Source organism: Clinocottus analis, unplaced genomic scaffold, assembly GCF_023055335.1.
Source record: "Clinocottus analis isolate CAN_PGR_092001 unplaced genomic scaffold, fCliAna1.0.p SCAF_5, whole genome shotgun sequence".
Taxonomy (NCBI): Eukaryota; Metazoa; Chordata; class Actinopteri; order Perciformes; family Cottidae; genus Clinocottus; species Clinocottus analis.
In genome coordinates this window covers 1,346,946-1,370,121 of record NW_027176207.1, presented here as the reverse complement: position 1 = coordinate 1,370,121, position 23,176 = coordinate 1,346,946, and the positions used below count along the sequence as shown (strand labels likewise).

Genomic DNA, 23,176 nt, shown 5'->3' with positions numbered 1-23,176 from the left:
AGGGCCCTTCACAGGCGGCGGTGCACTCACTGAACCTCTGAAGCTCAACCCTCCACTGGCCCGTTTTTATTAGAAGAAATAATTAAGAAAAACTTTTCATTTCCTGGGAACCCAGTCGGTTTAAAGGGATGACTGCGCTCACAGTCGGGCTGCAGAGGCCTCTGGTTCATGATACACATCACACTCGCAGTCAGGAGGAAGGTGGCGAGACGAGAGACGGCTTCCTTGGAAAAGCATTGAACGCGTCCAGCCGGCTGGCTGAAGCTGCAGGACGTGAGGTTTCAAGGGAATAAGGACACATTTTAAAACCTCACTTCTCCTCCGGCTGCCAGCTGATGACGAGTATCGATCCGTGAGGAAGAGACGACATCGTTCCTTCACATGAGGCTGGACTTACACATTACTTTAGGAACTAAAACTAAATCATGAATTGTAATTTGTTATTGATATAATAAATCATACTTCAACAGGATTGAAATACCTGGTAAATATATCTATATACATTTATTTCCTTAAATAGATTGACCCCTTGATATCCAGCTATGAAGTATTGATGCATTCAGTCCTCACTGGACGCTGAGACGCTTTAAGACGTTTAGAGGATCAGACAGGAAGCAGCAAAGCTTCAGCCTCTTTCATCTCTCTCCAAAAAGATGAAGAGTGACTGATTTCCATCCATAGAATGCGTGAAGGGGGTTTTCAACACATGAGCGTTTTCTATTGAGTGTGTGTGTGTGTGTGTGTGTGTGTGTGTGCATTCCAGTGGGATTTATTTTCATAAGACGCCTTCAGGCAGATGCAGCAAAGCTCTCTTTGTAAAACTATCAATGTCTGAGAGACACAACGGCTGCAGAGTCAATTATTCACATCCAGCGGACCGACGCACACGAGGGTTCATATGGATTCAGGTCGAGGAGCACGCTTGCATATAGAATGCAATAAATACATGTGTGTGTGTGTGTGTGTGTGTTTGGAAGAGCAACTCAACCAGCGTGTCGCTCTGATAAATGGGAACTCATTGGTCTGGGAGCAGCTCACTGTTCGTCTGCAGCCAGATGGGGATCAGCTGATTACAGCGCTGTCCATGAACATCCTCTCAACACCGTGTAGGGCCTGCTAACGCTAACGCTAACGCACACGTATTTGAGCATCTCAATGCAACAGGAGCCATGTGGCTGCTATGATACATGGACCTTCAGGACTTATTCTGGAGTAAATTGATGATTGATTTCTGCTGCTGACAGCCGATGGCCAGGGTGTGCATGCAGGGCGTATGCGTGCAGGGCGTGTAGGGTGTGCATGCATGCAGGGCGTGCGTGCAGGGCGTATGCGTGCAGGGCATGCTGCACGCAGGGCGTATGCGTGCAGGGCGTGCATGCAGGGCATGTTGCATGCATAGCGTGTGCAGGGCGTGCAGCACTCTGCCCGTACTGATCTACAGGGACAGAACAAAGCAGATGAGATCAGTCCTGCTGGTCAGCTGCCGCGTGGTGAAGCTCTGTGTGTGAGGTTTCATACGCCGCTGTGGCCTTTTGAGGGTAAATAATCGCTTGAGATCAGAAGATTAGATTCAAAAAGAACCGGAGGCTGGACTTGGAGAACTCGTAGTAACAGAGAACAACGCTCACACACATCCAACATCAAACTCCTGGAACACACCGGGCCTTTCGCGTGTCAGGCGAACGTGATAACCACGACACTCCAGGAACTGGCTGACACTGTCCACCCCCCCGCCCAGCAAACATGACCCTGCACCGGCGTGTGACGTGGCCTCCTGCACCCTGGATGTGGACTGACAGCACGCTGACTCAGCGGGACGGCCGGCGGTCTGCTGACGCTCTGCAGCGGTTTACAGGCTGCAGGGACGCCGTGCAGCAGGAGAGCTCACGGGCTTCACTGGTCAGAACACATGCACACCACCCTTTTGGAAAACGTTCGGCTCCTCGGGGACACAACCGGCACACTGACTCAAAGGATGACTCACTGACAAACATGTACAAGATGCACACACGCAGAGAGACGTGAAGATGTTGATGAGTAAATCCTTCATTGCTGATTCAGTGACTGAAATGAAGTCTAAATCCTTTAATGAAAAAAACACTTCATTAGTTCTTTGTTGCTGCTGCAGAGTTAATGAATGCCGGAGACAATATTCAAAACACAACTTGATCTTTTGATATGCCTAATTAATGAATTTGTTTAATTTATCCCCCCCCCCTTTGTGTTTCTTCAGTTTTCCGTCGCTGCTCTGGATGATTAAATATTCATTCAGCTGCAGAGCGTTTTATTCGTCCTCTAATTAGAGCGGCGCTCGCGCTGCACAGCTCTGTGGTTTTCCAGCAGGATTACAGGAAGTGTTTGTGCAGCGATGGAGCCTTCACCCCCACGCTGACGCCACGCTGCGGCGTCTCTTCATAGAAAACAAGAAGCCTATTTTTAGACAAATTAACCACATTTCAGAATGTTTTTCACGCGCATCGGCGAGCCTCTTCTTTACTCGACAGCTGCTGCCGTCAGCGGGTTTCCACGTCCCGGCTTGAGCCGATCGGCGCCTCCCTTTGGGCCGGCAGAGGGTTGTGCTTTGTGGAGTAGACGTTGCGTCTCCGTGGGGCAGTGTGTGTGTGTGTGTGTGTGTGTGTGTGTGTGTGATCCTCATGGGGCTTGTAAACAGCAACACACAGGCGCGTGCTACACTTACGCAACACTGGTTTGCCTGCAGCCTGCATGCTGTAGCTGTCCTACGCTGAGGACAGAGAAAGAGCAAACACACGTTTCATTCGTTCAGTCGTGCTTTGTTTCATTTTCTTTCGACTTAAAACACTAATATAGTGTTCAGCTTCCCCAGATTAATACTGACTGATACTTCAAGCCTTCATCTCTTGTGTAAAACAAACCCACAAGGTGAAGTCCCTCATGAACACACTGCTTTAGTCCTTCAGTGTAACCACCAAACATCTGATATGATCCAGAGCGTCCTCTGATGAACCCATGATGTTTTCTACAGGATGAGTTTCCACTCGTCTGCCTCCTGGGACACGACGAAGAGCTCCTTCCTCACGAGCCGAGACGTTGGGGATCTTCACCAGCACCAGCGCGTATAGTATAGTGGAGTATAGTACAGTACAGTATAGCATAGTATAGTGTAGTACAATATAGCGTAGTATAGTACAGTACAGTATAGCATAGTATAGTGTAGTACAATATAGCGTAGTATAGTACAGTACAGTATAGTATAGTATAGTGTAGTACAATATAGTGTAGTATAGCATAGTATAGTATAGTGTAGTACAATATAGTGTAGTATAGTACAGTACAGTATAGTATAGCATAGTATCGTGTAGTGTAGTACAATATAGTGTAGTGTAGTATAGTATAGTGTAGTACAATATAGCGTAGTATAGTATAGTACAGTACAGTGTAGTATAGTGTACTGTAGTACAATATAGTGTAGTATAGTATAGTATAGTGTAGTACAATATAGTGTAGTATAGCATAGTATAGTATAGTGTAGTACAATATAGTGTAGTATAGCATAGTGTAGTATAGTACAGTACAGTATAGTATAGCATAGTATCGTGTAGTGTAGTACAATATAGTGTAGTGTAGTATAGTATAGTGTAGTACAATATAGCGTAGTATAGTACAGTACAGTGTAGTATAGTGTACTGTAGTATAGTATCGTATAGTATTGTATCATATAGTTTAGTATCGTGTAATATCGTATCGTACAGTATAGTACAGTGTAGTATAGGATAGTATAGTATAATATTGTATCGTGTAGTGTAGTATCGTATTGTGTAGTATCGTATAGTACATTACAGTATTGTTGTACAGTATAGTACAGTATTGTATATATAGTACAGTATTGTACAGTACAGTATGGTATAGTACAGTATGGTACAGTACAGTACAGTATTGTACAGTACAGTATTGTAGTACAGTACAGTACAGTAGTACAGTACAGTATTGTAGTATTGTACAGTACAGTACAGTAGTACAGTACAGTACAGTACAGTGTAATGAGCCGTCAGATCGTCTCAGGCTCGTGGAGTGAGAGGTCTTGCAGTGTGATGATCAGGCGTCTTGATGAAATGTTCCTTTCTTGGAGAGAGTTTTCATTACAGGGTTGGAGAACTCCCCTGAGATAAAAATGAGTTAAACAAAGCAACGTCTTTCTGTTTTGGGACTTTTCTCCCAAAAGAAAACTGCTGAACATCAACATCTGTAAAGCAGCAACAGCAGAAACAAGTCCTGAGCTGATGCCAGTGACTCTTCTCTTCTATCTGAAGCTTAACTCTCTCCACCTCATCAGAGGATGAAAGTCTTGTTGCCGCCCTGCATACGCCCGAGGCGATAAGGGCTCATGCAACAGGGGTGCATTGTGGGTCTCAACCCGAGACGACCGACCCGCCGCCCCCCTCTCAGAGCTCATTAACCAATCACAGACCTGCACACGGGGGATGGGCTGGCCAGAGAAGAGCTTTGCCCTCCGGTGGGGACAGACGGAGATTTATGTGGCCTATAAAAAAAAAGGCCATTAGGGGACCGGCTGGCATTTCAGGCACGCAGGAGAGATGAAACCCTTTAAATATCTCATCTGCACTAATCAACATACTCAAATGGAAGAGCGTAATTTCGGAAGTGGGCTAAAATGCCGCGGGGGCGAGAGGAGGGATGAGCGAGGACAACGCTGCGATCGCTTTCTCCTCCGCGGGTAAGCCGGCGCTGATGTTCCCCCCGCTAAGCTAAGCTGGAACTCAATGGAGAAAATAAAACCAAACCCGCCCAACAGGGCATCAGCGGGAAGAACACGGCGCGCACAACCGAGCGGCGGCTTCGTCATCGTTTGTCTCTTCGCCGGGACGCGAGCGATGCGGCGATGTCTGCTTCCAGTCTCATTAGCGATCCCCGCCGGCCTCCATCCCCGCACACCGGCTCCTAATGAGGCGGCACTTTACGCTGCAGCAAGAGGACAACTCCCCGGTGTGCATCCAGCATCCACATCCCTCTCAGCACCTTGTTAGCAGCGCGACACACAAACAACCCTGAAGTCTGCGTTCCCTTTGAGAGTTATTTGAAAACACGGCGCTCTTCCTCATAATGAGGACGTGCATGTTTTTACAATTTCAGGACACATTTCAGGGTAGATTTTACACTGTCTTAAGAAGAAAAAAAAGAAAACCAGCAAAGCTAATTGTGTACAACCTGCGCTGTCGGAATATAAACACCTTTTCCCCCCTGAGACTTCAGATATTTGACATTTTCTGCTCGTTTCAGAGCCCCGCAGGCAGGTTACAGGATCAGATGACGATCTGACGTCTTCGCCTCCATGCGGAGGCGGGGATGGAGAAGAAAGGGGAGTTGTGATGGGAGCCGATGGGATCAAAAGGAAAGCGAGCGCAGGGGAACGTCAACACAACTCTCCTCACAAGCTGCCATTCAAAGGCTCATGAACCCGAGTGATGAATGAGACTCGCAGGGCGGAGACGAGCGCTCAGACGGGAGACAACGGCTCGATGCAGGACCCGCGGGTCCATGCCGTAACGGCTGGGCTCAGCATGTAATCCCTGCTTCATCCCGCCCAGTACAACCAGTACAACCAGTACAACCACTGGTCAGCCTCCCTGTTCAAAAATGGGAAGCGCTGAAGCGAAGGTCAAGCTCAATTTTCGGTCAGCATGCACACAAATTACAGCTGAAAATGCTGGCGACGCATTCATGATGAGGAGGAGGAGAAGGAGGACTGCTGAATAAACATGTGCAGAAAATAACTAAAGAAATGAGTCAGAGTTTTCGCCGCGTGTGCAAAGCGACGCACAGAGCGACGCACACAGCGACACACACAGCAACGCACACAGCGCCTCTATCTCTATGTGCAAGAAGCATCTGGAGCAGCAGGAAGAGAAGAAGAAGCTATTTCCTGCTCCCACACAGGAGTCACAATCCAGAACATTTAAACGATGCCACACCAGAGTGTGTGTGTGTGTGTGTGTGTGTGTGTGTCCATCTTAGGGTAACAGATCCCTCAACACACATTACACTCGGCCCAACCCGAGTGCTTTAACCGAATGACAACAATTAACCTTTCCTAATGAAGCTCAGTCTTATTGTCGCCTCGTTTGTTTTTATTATTTTAACCTCCTGGATTTGAATCACAGGATCATAAAGTTATTATTATTATTATTATTATTATTATTATTATTATTATTAGCATGCATACATAATGCATGACAAAGGTTGTTTTTTTTGGGAACAAAACACCGCGGAGAAACTGCAGATAACGTACTTTAAAAAAAAGAAGTCAAAGTTGAGTCAAACTGTACCCTTGCAAAGCATCTTGGGTAATCACAATCTGATGTAAACATGCAGGTCGCGTGTTCTGGGCTTTATTCGGGAGATAATTAGTGGCAGCTGTGCCTGGACAGCTGAAGGTGATCAGCTCGGCTGCAGGGGGCGCTCAGTGGCCAGCAGGGGGCGCTCAGTGGCCAGCAGGGGGCGCTCAGTGGCCAGCAGGGGGCGCTCGGTGGCCAGCAGGGGGCGCTCGGTGGCCAGCAGGGGGCGCTCGGTGGCCAGCAGGGGGCGCTCAGTGGCCAGCAGGGGGCGCTCAGTGGCCAGCAGGGGGCGCTCAGTGGCCAGCAGGGGGCGCTCAGTGGCCAGCAGGGGGCGCTCGGTGGCCAGCAGGGGGCGCTCAGTGGCCAGCAGGGGGCGCTCAGTGGCCAGCAGGGGGCGCTCAGTGGCCAGCAGGGGGCGCTCAGAGGCCAGCAGGGGGCGCTCAGTGGCCAGCAGGGGGCGCTCACCGGGCACGGACAACAACATGCGCTGAAACATGAAGCGCCAGGAAGGAAACAGAGGACATGGTCTCCTGCGTCAGAGGATTCAGAAAGAGATGACTTCAAGTCCAAAGAGCTTTTCACTGCCGTCAGCGCGATTTATCAACATGTTCACAGGAAACACTCGCTGGTGGACACGAGGAGTAACACACATTCAGTGTGCGTCTCAGTCGGCATCGACTCACAACTATGAACACGTTCTGTTCAGGAAGAAGGTATGGAAACACAAACTAAAGCTTTTTAACAAACGTTTACGTTTACTGTCACAGCTTACATCACTGCCTCGACCACAACACACGAGAACAATGAACTGAGAGAGAGAGAGAGAGAGAGAGAGAGAGAGAGAGAGAGAGAGAGAGAGAGAGAGACAGAGAGAGAGAGAGAGGGTGGGAGAGAGAGAGAGAGAGAGAGATGAACTGATAGAGAGAGAGAGAGAGAGACAGAGAGAGAGAGAGAGAGAGAGACAGAGAGAGAGAGAGAGAGAGAGAGACGCTGAGCATCAAGGAGAGGCAGATGGAAGAGACAGTGATGAACAGGAGAGAACAAATGAGAAGAGAAGAAACACCGTGTGTGTGTGTGTGTGTGTGTGTGTGTGTGTGTGTGTGTGTGTGTGTGTGTGTGTGTGTGTGTGTGTGTGTGTGTGTGTGCCAGCGAGAGACCTTCTGCCTGAGCAGCTTGCTGCGCACGCGGCCCCACAGCTTGGCCCCGGTGTTGGACGGCCTCTTGTGGACGGGCGTCTGCGGCTGGCTGCTCAGGTTCTGCTGGTTCTGCTGGTTCTGCTGGTTCTGGTCCACGCAGCAGTGCTGCTCCAGCCGCTCGCACACCGAGTTCAAGTTTACATCCGACACCAGGAAGTCCGTCATGGCCGAAGCCCGTCGATGCCTCTTCCGCTGAAGAAGCGCAGGTGGAGGAGGGATCCTCCGTCCACTGAGCAAGGGAGCAAGGGAGCGAGGGAGCAAGGAAGGGAGGAAGCGCTTCCTCACGGCAGACAAAGTGAATGAAGGAAAAAAAAAAGAGTCTCCGGCAGCTGATGCTCACTTCAAAGATATTCACTTCAGACTATGAAGGAGGGATGAAAGAAGAGACGCTGCCATGGTCCTTCACACGCAGAACTATTCCTCTGTGAGCTCGTTCACAGCTGAGAGGATCTGACTCCAGCTACCACTGAGACACCAGAGCGAGGGAGAGGGAGGGAGAGAGGGAGGAGCAGAGAGAGAGAGAGAGAGAGAGAGAGAGAGAGAGAGAGAGAGAGAGAGAGAGAGAGAGAGAGAGCGAGCGATCGGGGAGTGAATGAGCTCTCGTTGTTACTGAACGGCTCGGCTTCTCCAGATGTTGATAGACACACCTCCAAAGAGGGAGGAGGAAGAGGAAGAAGAGGAGGAGGATGAGGAGGAGGAAGAGGAGGAGGGACATTCAATGAGAAGCAGAGGAGAGAGAGAGAGAGATAGAGAGAGAGAGAGAGAGAGAGAGAGGGAAGGAAGAAGGGAGGGAGGGAGAGAGACTGAAGCGCTGCACTGTGTTGTGTTGTGTTCAGTGCGTTGACCTTTGACCCCTGGTCGACCTTTCCCACAGCTGGTCAACTCACTCAGGAAGTGAGCAAAGAGAGGAATGTGATGAAGAGGAAGAGGAAGAAGAAGGTGTGAAAACGTGAAAGCGACTAAAAATCAGTGGAAGACATCTTGGAGGCTTTGAAAGTCATTTTCCTCAGAACAAAATGAAAAGAGCTCCTTCATCTTCCTCCTCCATCGTCATCATTCTCCTCTTCGCTCCTGCAGCTTCCTGATCTTCACTTGCAGAGCTTCATCACATCTGTATTCAACAGGACAGTCGGGCTCTGAAAGAGGCGTTTCCTCTGATGATCAATAAGAGGAAGAGGAGGAGGAAGAGGAGGTGGATGATGTCAAACTGCATCTCCATCCTTCACGTCTGGATGAAGAGAGCTTACAGACGGTTGAGGCGGATGATGCTGAGACTCATGAGGAGAGGAGCTTCACTGTTTCCTTCATATCTCCTGAAGGAAGAGAATGAAAAGAAAAGGTCTGAATGAACCGTTCCTGCAGCAGACGGAGCTGCTGCATCTCGCTCACGGCGTCAAGGGATTTAATTAGAGCGAGGAAACCAAGACGAACACGTTGTAGATGATCTAGATGAACATTTAACGGTTTGTCTGTTCTACATTTATCATAAAACAGCACAAAACATGTCAAGAGGACGCATGACGTCATCACACTGAGCCTCAGACAGCAGACAGGACGGAGAGGACGTCTTCTGTGGTGAAGATACAAGGAGAGGACGGCCTGTATGTATGACTGAGGAGGAGGAGGAGGAGGAGGAGGAGGAAGAGGAGGAGGTCAGAGGCCTCAGCCGGCCCTCCCCACAGAGTATTTTAATCTCAGTGTTCAGAGCTGGAAGCCGTTCTCTCTCCATGCGTCACGACTTGGAAGGAATGTCTGGGAAAACCTTGTTTTGGAAACGGGAGAGAAGAGAAAGAAGAAAAGAGAAAACCCGCAGGGAGCGCGGAGATATTTTGGGGTAAGATGAGAGAGAACGGGGAGCCGGGAATAGACGGGTTTATTTTAACTGTGCACTTGAAGCGCTGCATTTTGCCTTGAGGACGTTTTGTTCTGCGGCCGCAGCAGAGATTAAATAATCCTAAACATCAGGTGTGAGGTCGGGAGCTCCAGATGTGAAAGCTTTATAATCTCAGAGAAGCAAGTCCTGAACATCCATGAAGACGTGTCCACGTGGAAGCAGAGGAGGCCGTTTACTTCCTGGATCGAGTCTGACATCACACACGACGCAACCAATCACAGCTTCCCTTTGAACACGCACACCTTCACCTGCAGTCTGAAGACACAACGCGTTGTGTTGCTCCCCTGCTGGTGTGTGTTCCTGTTCACTCACACACACACACACACACACACACACACACACACACACACACACACACACACACACACCATGGCAGCGAGCACCAGCGGCGCCTCGTGCCACCGGGTCACTCAGAGCCCATCGCTCTCACAACGCATCACATCAGGACAGAAACACACACACAAACACACACACACACACACACACACACACGCTCCCTCAGCCAGAAGAAGTGTACGTTCATGCGCTCCAGTGTAGCGTGAGCTCATGCACTATTCACAACATGAAAAACAACGCACACACACACTGTACATGCAGACGTGGGAGCAGACTCACACGCAACACAAACAGCAACACTTCAGATTCACTGCAAAAATAATAACCGGACAGCGAGAATATTTGTCTCCATCTTGTTGGAGGAAAACTCTCCGGTTCAGCCGGAAGAAGAGACGAACACACGCCCTCATGTTCCCAAAAGGCTCTCGCGTGGATAGAAAGTAGTCTGGAGATAAATGAAGGGATGAGAGGGTGAACTGTGTGAGGCCCCGAGGTGAGAGGATGATAACAAAATATTTAAATAAAGGAAGGAAAGATACACGAAGAGAGATGGAGGAGGAATCCATGAGGGAGATGAGATAAAGAGAGAGAGAGAGAGAGAGAGAGAGAGAGAGAGAGACAGAGAGAGAGACAGAGAGAGAGAGAGAGAGAGAGCGAGAGAGAGTAATTAGTAGAAGTGTTAATCCTGGAGATGTCGGTGTTAGTGAGGCTTCAGCTTGTTGGATGAAGCTAACACATCATCTTTCATTTCCACAAGCAGCTTTTAATCATTTTATTAATCTGTGTTGTTGGTCAGACCTTCTAAAAAATGTTGTGGATTTTAACTGGAGATAATAATGATAATAATAATAATAAAAGCATTCAAAAGGTGAGCCTGCAGGCGGTTGAGTGCATCAGGACTCTTTATATTTGTATTATAGATGAGCCGGTGGCTCGGCCTCGTGGAGGGAGCTGACATCATGTCCATCCTGTGATTCTGCCGACATGAATATGGATGCTGCTCACGTTCTTGTTGAGCTGCAGCCGCTGGGCTCAGAGAGCTTCGTCTTGAGCCCGGCGGCTGCTCGGTGGCTTCCTGGATCATCGTGCAGCTGAAAACGTTCTGCAGCTGAGCTCCAGCGTTCTCTCTCTTTGGTACGACGCAAAGCATCGAGAGCGACGCCAAGCGACCCACAAAGAGTTAAAACATCTCAGCGGGACATTCCAGAGTTAATGTTTGACTTTAATAAGATCCAGTGAACTCCAGCTGGCCGAGAGGACGCGGTGCCGCCGCTCAGGTCCGACCCAGCGGGAGGCTTTGTGTTCCCGTCCCGCTGCCGCTCATGGATGCATGGATGGATGGATGGATGCATGGATGGATGCATGGATGGATGCATGGATGGATGCATGGATGGATGGATGGATGCATGGATGAATGGATGGATGCATGGATGGATGCATGGATGGATGCATGGATGAATGGATGGATGCATGGATGGATGCATGGATGGATGGATGCATGGATGGATGCATGGATGCATGGATGAATGGATGGATGAATGGATGCATGGCTCCTACATCAGATTGTTAGTGGGATATTTGGGCATTTTTGGGAAATCGGACTCACTGCAGCCGGTGAAAAGAGCTTCAACAGGAAACTCCTCGTGAAGGAAGCTGTTGCTTTAAAACTTACATCTTGTGGACGAATTAAACGTGAATCTCTGGACAGACTCCTCCTGCTCTCGTCTTCATGCTAAGCTAAGCTAAGCTAAGCGACTTCTGATTGACGTCTCATTCAACTCTGAATTAGCATATTTCTTAAAATGTTGAACTATTCCTGTGACAGAGCTGGTATGACTTCACACAGCGTGACAGAGAGCATCTGTGTGGAGGATGAAAGGTTTAGGAAGCTGCAACTTGAATAAATAAATATATATTTATATACATTTATATAAATATATATTTATGTTTGTGTTTCCTGCGTTTAAAGGAGCACATTCAGCGGGTTTGTTGGTTCTTTACACCTCGGTGCATGAAGAGGACCGTTAGTATTTTAAACTGCAGCTCATGCAACTCAGTCTCTGAACGTGTGCACATTCATATTTCATATCGCAGCGTCTCTAAAGAACATCATGAAGTCAGAAGGAGAAGTGGCTTCAGGCTTTTTGGACTTACTCGACAAAAAATGACAGATAAATAACTGTTGTGGGGTTTTTTTTAACCTCGGAGGCCTGTGATTGGCCGACACCGACGGCCCTGAGCTGTGTGGGGAGCAGATAATTCAATCAGCGTCCATATAAGTACGTTTACCAGACGACCCACAACGCGCTTTGATCTGTGCTGCTGCCTTCATGGAGCGGAGGAAGAGGAAGAGGAAGAGCAAGAGGGTTAAAAAACAGGAGGGTGGGGGGGGGTAAATCCGAGCCTTAGGGTGCTCTGCAGATTATTCCTGCTTCTCTTTCATCTGAGCCGTTTGGGGAGGGCTTCCTCCTCAGATCAACCGCTCCATCACTTATTAAGCACTTTGGAACAAAAGTGTCGATGGAGAGCGAGGATGAGGAGGGTAAAGGGAGAGGAAGGTTTCACCTGCCGCAGTCTGCTGTGTGTTGTTGTAGCGAGAAGCATTCAGGTATGAAACCACGGGAAGAGAGTGAAGCTGCATGACCTCGTTGCAACCATCGCTCTGAAGAGACGAGCGAGAGGAACCAACAGCAGAGGAAGAGCTGGAGGAGATGATGAGGAGGAGCTGATGATGAAGGTCATGCTCCAACAACGAGGTCACTCTGCCCACTTTGACCTCCCCTTCTTCTCCTTCCTCTTCCTCCCAATCGACTCCTAAACTGTTGGTTGCCGATTGACCCGATCTTCCTTTATTCTCATTTCTTTTGTCATCACTGATTGGATCACACGCGCTCAGCTGACGCTCTAAGATTATAATCCCGTCCTGGCAGTGTGTTTGCTCAGCGGCTCCTCGCTGGAGGTTCTCTCTTTCTTTAATTCAAACTGATCCTCCCACCACCTGAAAACATGGCCAACAGTCGGATCGCAGCTGAAACTTGAGTTTGCTTTAAATAAAAACACCCGTGGCTCAGAATAAAGCTGCGCCGTGGGCACATTTGCGTCTTTATTCCCTCTCCCTGAACCCCCGACTGGTGGCAAAAAATAACTTTTTGAAGTTGCCCAGTCATCCACAGAGCAGGCCCGGCCGTCGCCGCTGCGTCGTTGGCTTCTGTTCGTCTGCGTGGACGATGCCGTCTGCGTCAAAGACACCAGTTTCTTCCCGTCGGAGCATCGCTGAGCGCTGCAGACCGGTTGGGGGTTCGACTCCCTCGTGCCTCTCGGTGAACCGGCTGCGTCTGAGCAGCGCGACCCAGTTCCAGAGATGGAGAGAGCGACGCCGCGTCAATAATTCACCCTTCAGAGTGTAGACGGAGGAGGCGAGAGGAGGAGACGAGGAGACGAGGATCTCCTACGGCGAGAGGTGAGATGGAAACTGGAGGGTTTCAGTGAAAAGCCTCGAGGGCAGTCGGACCGTCTGAACGTCTTCATACCGCTCTTGTGCTTGTTTTGTGTGAATCCAGAGCGTACGTCCTGTTGCTTTACCTCATGTTTCTACCTGTGAGATGTGGTTTCTGTGTGTCATGCTGCCGTCTCGGCTCCCCTTGGTCAAGAGCTCATTGTGTCTCAACGGGACCGACCCGGTTGAATAAAGACTAATAGAATAATAAAGTAAAATGTTGGGGAAAGAGGCTCGTTTAAAGGGCCCGATGGTTTCACTCAGAAGTGCTGCTAGAGGGATTTGGTGACCTTTACATCCTGTTGATAGTCAAACCTGTCTGTATGTTTAACCGTGGGGACTTGAACCAGAGACCCTTCAGTTCCACAGCAACGTCTGCAGCTTTAAAATCAGCGAACAGAAATGAAAGAGGAAGAACATTCCTGTTGAGGAGAGCAGTTCTGAATATAATAAACTGCGTGGCCGAGTATTTCTCCAGCGTTGTGTCATCAGTGAGGGACAGAAACCATCAAAGAAATCTGTTTCTGTCAGCGGACACAAAAGAGTGTCAGCTGTTCTGAACATTCATTCATTCACATTCCTCTTTATTCCATGAGTAAAACATACAAAACATCTCAAACCTCATTAGCAGGTGAAGAAGCCGTCAACACCGAAGAGGAAAATCAATCAGCTGATCAATCAGCTGATCAATGAGCTGATCAATGAGCTGATCAATGAGCTGCAGCTGCCTCCTGGAGGCTGTGACACCATGGTCAGTGTGGACCGAGACAACGATGAAGGCCTTCTATCGCTCATCCTCCATCTCTCTCTCTCTCATCCTCCATCTTCCTCCATCTTCCTCTCCCTCTCTCTCTATCTCTCTCTCCTCCATCTTTCTGCCTCCAACTAGGACCGAGACGAATATGAAGACCTTCTATCTCTCATCCTCCATCTTTCTCTCTCATCCTCCATCTCATCTCTCTCTCCTCCATCTCTCTCTCATCCTCCATCTCTCTGCCTCCAACTAGATAAAGGAGACGGCTTACACACTAAACCAGAGTGTCTTTTCTCCGGTTCGTGATGCTGCATCGCGGCGGTGCTCCGCCTCCAGAGCAGCGTGCCCTCCAGAGCGGCGTGCCCCACAGAGCGGCGTGCCCCACAGAGCGGCGTGCCCCACAGAGCGGCGTGCCCTCCGTCGCGCTGCAGAAGACATGAGCGGCGCTGTGTGCAGGCAACACAAACACCTCCTCCGCGCTGCACGCTCGCAGTGCACGTCGCTGTTACACAAGGCGCGTTGCATAACTCGCAGTGTGCGACTGAGAGGCCTCTGGAGCCGCCCTCCATCGTGAAACACCCACCCAGCTCTCTGAAGCAGAGGCAACAGGTGCAGCGCCCCCGCAGGAGCGGCGCATGCACGAAGATGAGCGGAAAAACAAAAACCGAGATGATTCCAGCACGACGAGCTGATTATGCAACGAGCACAGAGAGCGCTGGTCGTCTGAGAGCCGGCTCGCCCACGAGGTCACTCAAACTGGAGCGTTTCAGAGGTTATTATTTCAAAGTGGCGCATTATTGGAGTTTTGCATAAGTTGCTGCGATTAGAGACTGTGATCCTCTCCAGAGGGGTTTGACATTTCCTGAGTGTGTGAGCAGGCAGAAGACGACGTCTCCTCTCGCGTCTCGCCCGGCTTCAGTCAGGATTCGGTCGGCGTTGTGAACGCGACGCGGTTCGCGATGACCTCATCTTCTACACAGCTGACAGGTTCAAAACATCCTCGCCGGAGTCTTCTGGGACTTTAGGAACATTTCCTCCACACGAAAACAATTACATCATCGCTCGGCTGGTTTGTGGAAGTGAGAAGAGGCCGAGGTCACAGTTTACAATCCACCTCATCATCGCTTTGTTTACATCATTTTAACTCATTACAGCGTCTCTACCCGCCAGGTGAGGGATGTTCAGATGCGTCAGTGAAGGTTAAACACCTGCCGGCTGTCAGCTGCATGTTTATCAGCTCTAACTGGAAACTATAAAAAACACAAATGCCACAAAACCTAATGACGCCTGAGATGTGGACCTTGGAGAGAGGGAGGGGTTTACCATACTTACTGATAAAAAAATGAATAAAAGAGAGACAGGATACGGCCTCCCTCCCTCGCTCTGGGACAGGAAGTCATAAAGCAGGATCAAACGCCCGGCCCTGCCACACGAACGGCATGATGGGAAGTCCTGAAAGCCTGCAGCAAGAAGTGAAGTTATGAAAACTTGATCTGCTGCGATTCTGCAGAGATGCAGGATGAACACGGAGCCGAGCGCCTGAAGGCATCTCAACATCTCGCTGCCGGCTGCGTCCACCTGAAGCTCAGGGAGGAGAAGCGGACGCAATATGTCAACATGTGAAGGTGTTGCTGACACGCAGAGAGGGAACAGGAAGACACGCCGACCTGGAAGAGCCAAACACCTCACGGGAAGAGAGACAGAAATCCATAAAGTGTTGACATGTAGAGCTCTTTAACACCTGAGAGACAGCTGAGGCGAGTCCACACAGTAATCATGCACCAAGAGAGCTGAGTGAGTTATCATGTCCACGCATCTGTCCCCTCGTCTGACGGGCTAATTCAGTGTGTGTGTGTGTGTGTGTGTGTGTGTGTGTGTGTGTGTGTGGCAGGAGGCTTCCTCTCTGGACCTGTGAGCACGGTGAGATCTGTGCAGCAGCGAGCAGATGCCTCTGCAACGCGCCGACACGCAAAGAAACCAGAGAGCAGCAGCTGATGAAGAGTCAGCTGCTGATGAAGAGTCAGCTGCTGATGAAGAGTCAGCTGCTGATGAAGAGTCAGCTGCTGATGAAGAGTCGGCTGCTGATGAAGAGTCGGCTGCTGATGAAGAGTCAGCTGCTGATGAAGAGTCGGCTGCTGTTGCTTCTGGAGAGGAGGAAACACGCTGAACGCCAGCACACCGCCCAATAAACTCTCACTTTCACCACGAAAACACTCTTCTGACAACTCTGCAACCAGCAGGATCACCGTCCTTCACACACACACACACACACACACACACACACACGTCGTGTACTTCCACATAGACTGTGGGTCTCGTGGACGAGGAACGAGAGCACACACTCGCTCGCAGCTCTTGGCGGAGCTCATCTTTCAAAAGTTATTGCAATGTTCCACGGTGAACAATAAAATGTGCAGCGGGACTCTAAAGTTCTCCTGAGCAGGACGCTCGACCCGTTAGAGGTTTAAAAGAGTTCATAAAGAAGATGAACTGCGTGTCCTTCCTCCCCGCTGCTGTCAGGCTGCACAACAAGCTGAGAGCCTCCTGAACACTTCAACTCATCACCTGGTGCAATACTTTATACACACGTTTACTTATTGTGCAATACTTTATACACACGTTTACTTATTGTGCAATACTTTATACACACGTTTACTTATTGTGCAATACTTTATACACACGTTTACTTATTGTGCAATACTTTATACACACGTTTACTTATTGTGCAATACTTTATACACACGTTTACTTATTGTGCAATACTTTATACACACGTTTACTTATTGTGCAATACTTTATACACACGTTTACTTATTGTGCAATACTTTATACACACGTTTACTTATTGTGCAATACTTTATACACGTTTACTTATTGTGCAATACTTTATACACACGTTTACTTATTGTGCAATACTTTATACACGTTTACTTATTGTGCAATACTTTATACACGTTTATTCAATGTTTTAATTCCATCTGTATATTGAATATTCTTCTTACAGTTTGTTTTTTTATTTTGTTTCCTTACTGTTGTGTTCATTTATATTACTTGATCTTTATCTTTATTTACTGTGAACAAGCTGCTGTAATCCTGCAATTTCCCCACTGAGGGACTAATGAAGGATTATCTTGTCTCTCATGATGTGTAGCTGTTGTGCTGCGATGACACAACGTGTGTGTTTGAGTGATGATGTTTAAACGACTTCGCTCTAATTTTGCAAACATTAACATTTTAGCTTTTTCCCGACCTCGCTCCAGCGTCCTGGAGCCGACCGCCGTCCTCACACTTCCACAAATCCTGGAACAAAACCTCTTGCCGCCCGGCGTTCAGAGCCTCCGTCCTGCATAAGGAGGTGCAGGACGCCGCTGGGCTGCTCGCTCGACATCTGGGAGTCAGAGATGTGAACTCTGATGAAGAAGAAGAAGAAGAAGAAGAAGAAGAAGAAGAAGAAGAAGAAGGAGAGACAGGGAGGACGGTGTGCTGCTTCAGATGAGGAGATACCATCATATATCCCACAAAAGAGCTTCTGTGCTCAGTAAAAACAAGATATAATGTGTTAGCTGACGAGCTGTGGTGGTGCTTTACGCTAAGCTAAGCTAACTGCTCGTTGAGAGCTTCACGTTCAATGCGGAGCGGGTTTGATCTCTGAGATGAAGCGAACAAGCAGAAGGTCACGCTGAAGACACCCACAGGGTCCGGGCGTCGAGGCGTGAATGAAAGTATTTCATCCGGTTGGTTGAAGGTCCTCTGCTGCCTCGGCTCTGATGATGACCACAGGACGACCACGCTGACCATCAACTGGACGTTCTCGTGGACAAACCCTCCGATGGCAGAAGACTTCAGAGCTTCAGACCTTCATCTTTCCCCCTCAGCTTCAGGACTTAAACGTAAGCACATGTCAGTTTGGAGATTACTGTGTGAAGACTGATGCTCTTCTGAGTAGAAACTCTACTTTCAGTTTACTTCCTACTTTCTGCGAGGTGTTCTGTGAAGATTTAACCACCCTGAAAACAAGACATGAACCCAGGTAACAGACCAAAGAGGACAGAGTGCACACACACACACACACACACACACACACACACACACACACACACACACCACCCAGGGGTTGCACAGTCGCTCCATGAGTTGAGCCTCTCAGCAGGCAAAGCCGAGCATGAAATGAGCTTTTTTCCCCTCAGAGGGATGAAGTGAATCTCTCTCCTCAAAGTCCTCTGCTGTCTGTAAAGCAGCTGGAGAGCAGAACGTGACGTTTATATGTGAATTAGCAGAAGATATATATATATATAAATAAAGGGACCACGTACAGTTAAAACAAGTGTATTACTATTTGGAGCTCTGATCGAGGACGACCCCGCTCCCTCCTCCCTTTTCACAGTTTCCAATTATTTCTGAACCGCGACTCCTCCGCGAGACAAAAGGCCGGCGGCGGCCGCGTTGGAGAGCTTCACGCCGTCTCTGGAGAGCGATTCATTTCTCGGGCTGCGATGAGCCTCTTTGTTCTCTCTTTAAACTCTCAGCATCACTTAATTGGTCGCCATCTGGGGGACGCTCGCTCCTCCATCTCTTCCTCCATCTCTTCCTCTTCCTCGCCCCCGCTGGGCGCCAAGCGTCCAAGGACGCTCGTGGTCGGGAATCCTGCGTCTGTTGTCAATCTTCTGCACTTCGCTGAGACATTATGTAAGGTGATAAATGAGGGCCGGCTGAGGTCCGCTGGGGAGATGTGCGTCTGTATTTTCTGACATGGATGGATGGATGGATGGATGGAGGGATGGAGGGATGGATGGAGGGATGGAGGGATGGTGTGGAGAGGGAAAAAGAGACGGAGACATGTGAAGGAGGCCCAACAGAGATCCTTCAGCCTCTTCGTCGCCCCTCGCTTTGCTCTTCCTACACGCTTCGGTTCACTCTTTCTACTCTGATGAATCAGAAGTCTGTCCAACGCCTCCGACTCGTGCGGCGGCAGAGATTTTAACCCCTTCTCATCCTCCTTCTCACGACGAGTCACATTCACAGCTCGAGCCCATCGTGTGCTTCCCTTCAGCCGCGTGGCTGTATGGACGCAGCGTGCGTCAGACTGAAATAACTCAACAATGGATGGGATGCCGGCACGTCTGTCAGTCAGGTTTCCAGCGGGGGGGGAAGGACTTTTTGGCGACACCCCGACGTCACCGCGAGGTTTTCTCTGGCTCAGCGAGCTCTGGTCATGAAGGTTGACTCAGTACTCATGCATCCTGTCTGATTACCGTACAGTACGTGACGTCTTGGCAGTGCTGAAGCCATTTCATCCTTGATGAACATGTGAAGCGTCCTCCTCTGACAGATGGTGCTGGACTTTAACCGATGATTTCATTGTAATTTCATTCCAAAAACATTTTAAGAGCTCGTTCCTCTTCAGGAGAGAGCTAAACCGTTTTTTTACACATTCAGAATTGACCGTTAAAAACTTAAATTTAGTCGTTAAACGGCGCACTCCGACTTCCGGTTTCACTGTATTTCTCTTTCAAAATAAAAGCACCACGGCAGACAAAAACACGCATAAAAAAAAACAACAAAATTGATTGACAAACAGTTTCTAACTTAAGCACACAGCGAGCCACTTCAGTGAGACAGGAAGCAGACCTGAGGGTCAAAGGTCAGACTACTCTTCTCCCCAAAACAAAAGCATGGAGGCGACTTGTCCCGCTGATGTGCACGAGGACAGCCCAACACACACACATGGTGTTGTGCTGCTGTCGTCCTCTCGTCTGTAAGAAGACGGCATCATAACATCACATGACGACTTCTTCTTGCCAGACGGCAACAATCTGACAGGAAAACCCAACAGCAGCGCGACGGCTGCTGATCAAACCAGCCGGTTCTGTCTTCCTGCATCAAGAGACTCGGTGGGTTTCTGTGCGTTTGCGTGATCTGAGCGCGCTCACAGCGGAGCGTGTGGTTATTTAGGGCATGCGCGTCCCAAGCGGCGGCGAAAAGACGCTTCAAGTGGGAACAAAGGCCTCTAAGTGGGGGTTGAGACGGAGGAGCTGCTTTGTGGGAAGATGACAGAGGAAGACTAGAAATCCATGAAAACGCCGCTATCAGCTCCACTGATCAAGCACCGTCTGATGAGGAAGTCGGCTTAATTGGGACTCATCAATAAAAAAAAAGGTCCCATCTGCTGAAACAGACAGACGAGGAGGGACGAGCCTCATTAACACTCAGAGCGGTGAAAAAACCCAACTGAAGGGAACATAAAGCAGGAAATAAGAGGGTTTAAAAAGAGCAACGTAATGAACATATACACACTGCATCCACCTACCACCCCCCCCACACACACACACACACACACACCTAGCCAGACAAAGGACACTAATACACACGAGGTAATGCAGACTGAAGTTATTGATATCATTTACAACGTCACCCATGTGTGTGTCTGCATGTCTGGTTTGTCCCGAGGGGAAGTGAACACACACAGCGGAGACCCATCTGTTAGTGTCGTTGACAGCTACGCGTGTGTGTGTGTGTGTGTGTGTGTGTGGCCGCAGGGGGTGTGTTGTGTTACATGGAAACATGACAGATCACAGCCCCACATGACAGGGGGAGCAGAAACTAAATAAATGACTCTGTGTATTAGACACTCATTTATATTAATACCTACACACTGAAGCATGAACCCTCTCTCTCTCACACACACACACACACACACACACACACACCCTCATTAAAACCAGTGAGCTCCATGTTCAAAACAAATACCACATGAAGTCGCATCGTCCTCACGCCTCTTCAGTCAGAATCAGAAGGAAGTTTCCATGAAAAGCAAAAGACAGAAAGTCATTTACTTCCCATTAGAGTGAATTCATTGCTGCGCTGCTTCAGTTTTATTTAGTCGACTATTAAACAGAAAGAATTTTAAATATGTTGATTTGCAGCTGCCTCTTTCTCCATCTGCAGACTTCACTGGCGGTGTGAACGTCCGTGCAGATGACCGGCGGCTGCGTTTCATTCTCGAGATGAGATCAGAGTTTTGAGGCACGAGCTGAGTGCCACAGCTCCACCAGCTCCACCAGCTCCACCAGCTCCACCGCTAAGTCTCCTGATGGCCGGCGTGCTATTAGCCCGTCACGCCGGCGCTCTCCCCGATAAACCCGTCACGCGGCGTGTAAATGTCAAACTTTGCATCTAATGCCTCGAGCGCAGGAAAGCGCTCTGACTCCTAAGTGGGAGTGAGAGTGCAGCTGGACGCTCGCCCTCAAACTTTACAGCCCCTCTGCACCCGTACTTTTACAGGAACTCGCGGCTAATGCGCCCCCCGTCCAGCTCCTCCTCGGCTTCGGTGAGGGAGCTAAAAGCTGCCGGGAACCACATCGCCCCCTTTCTCTTCTCGCTGCTAATGCCCGACTTCTCCGGCTCGCGTCGTCTCCGGGAAGTCGTACAAAACTATCAGGTTACTGCGTACCGAGGGCGGGAACGGCGCCGCGGTGGAGGAACGGAGGGTTGACATGAAGAAGAGGAGGAGGAGGAGGAAGAGGAGGTCCCATCACTGGAGATGTGACATGACTCACGATGCGGCATCGAGCAGCGTTCAGGACGAGGCGCTGCAGAGACGTGCTGTTCCTCTGGAGACAAACAGTGTGAGATAAGATGAGAGCAGGACCTTCAGTGCAGCTGTGACGCGGTGATGAATCACAACAATGTGGGCACCAGAATGAGCCGGTTCCTATCGGACCAACAGCAGCTACGAGCTCTGGAGGTCAGTGTGCGGGCTGTAGCTCCAGCTGTGAGCCTTCGGCACGTTGGCACCGTTAAAGGTTTGCAGTGTGAGGCCCGTTTGTGCCCATGTGACCACCATCACACGGGCACGCGAGAGCCTTCAGACTTCAACACTGGATGAAAAACCTCGATGATCACCCGGCAAGTTCTGCGGTTACAAGGAAGCGTCTTCTTTCTATGATTTCCATAAATCCATAATGAGCTTGGAGAAGCAGATTACTTGCAGTGGATCCCCTCTCTTCTCTCTCTCTCTTCTTTCTCTCTCTCTCTCTCTTCCTCAACGGCACGACGGACTGAATGAACGGCGGTTGCTCGGTGGGAGGATGAAAGACGACGCTCTCGACACGAGGGCCGGACGACCGGATGAAAGCTCGCTGCCGCTGGGTGACGCGTCAGTGGGGGGGCGGTGAACCCGGTCCTCCGGTCTGAAGACAAGAACAACTCTCGAGGCCGAGCAGGAGACTCTACTCTGAAACCAGTTGAAGACAGACGACTTCTGTGTTCGCTGGCGGGCCGAAGCGAGACATGTGGAGCGTCACGCAAGACACAACGATCACAGTCTCCGATTTGCGAGTGAAGTCACACTCATTCGCCCGCGAGAAAGTTTAGTTTCGCCAGAGGACGACCAACGATTACACAGCCGGAGAACATCGGCGGCAACGCGGCGAAGAACAAACCTCTGGGAGCTGAAACTAATCAATTTTGCAGATATTTTAGAATCCATTTGCGTTGCCAGTTTGAGAGACAAACCCCCCCCAGCTGCTGCCATGTGAAGGAAGATTAGCAGCGTGACCTCTGGGATCAGAGGTTATCAGCTGCAGGGGGGAGGGGGGGGGGGGCTAACAAACGGTGGTATTTCCCCCCGTGGACAAACAGCTCAATCAAGCTAACATGAGTGTGCTACTGCCGGCTTGCTGTGTGTGTGTGTGTGTGTGAACGTGCACGCTCCAGAAAGGCATCAACACCTCCTACACGTGTGATCGGCTCTCCAAGTAGAAACCTCCGGCCCGAAGCAGAACATCCTGGTGACGGAGTGACAGCGCGTCAAAGTGAAGTAACAGTAAAAAACAGACAGAAGCCAAACTTGCTGCCCAGCATGCCCTTTTACGGTCCGTCAGCGCTGCACACGCTTGTTAAATAAATCAGAGGGTCTCCAGAGAGGAAGCAGAAGCACTGAAGGCTCCTTCTGACCCGGGAAAGCAGCTCAGGTCTGCAGAGCCTCGGCCCGCCGGCTTCTTCCTTCATGAAGATGTACGGCGCTCGTGTCCCCGGCGGCCATGACACCTCCGCTGCAACGTGAAGCGACGGCACAGAAAGCTCACCAGCAGAACTGTCGCGGCGCCGATGGCCCGGCATTAATACTGATGAGTGTTTCATTACTTTAATCGATGTGTTGACGATGGT

The 23,176-nt window shown here is 49.7% G+C and overlaps 1 protein-coding gene across 4 annotated transcripts in view; it reads right to left on the bottom strand.

The window, feature by feature from the left end:
- Positions 1–23,176, bottom strand: part of abr (ABR activator of RhoGEF and GTPase) — a 96,286-nt gene that overhangs the window by 6,000 nt on the left and 67,110 nt on the right. The window contains exon 1 of one of the 4 annotated variants that reach the window (XM_068601458.1): positions 7,490–7,993. The exons of the other annotated variants lie outside the window; for them this stretch is intronic. Within the exon in view, the coding sequence (XP_068457559.1) occupies positions 7,490–7,693 (204 nt within the window). The 5' untranslated portion in view covers positions 7,694–7,993. Of the gene's footprint in view, positions 1–7,489; positions 7,994–23,176 lie in introns of those variants that run through there. 4 annotated transcript variants of the gene reach the window in all.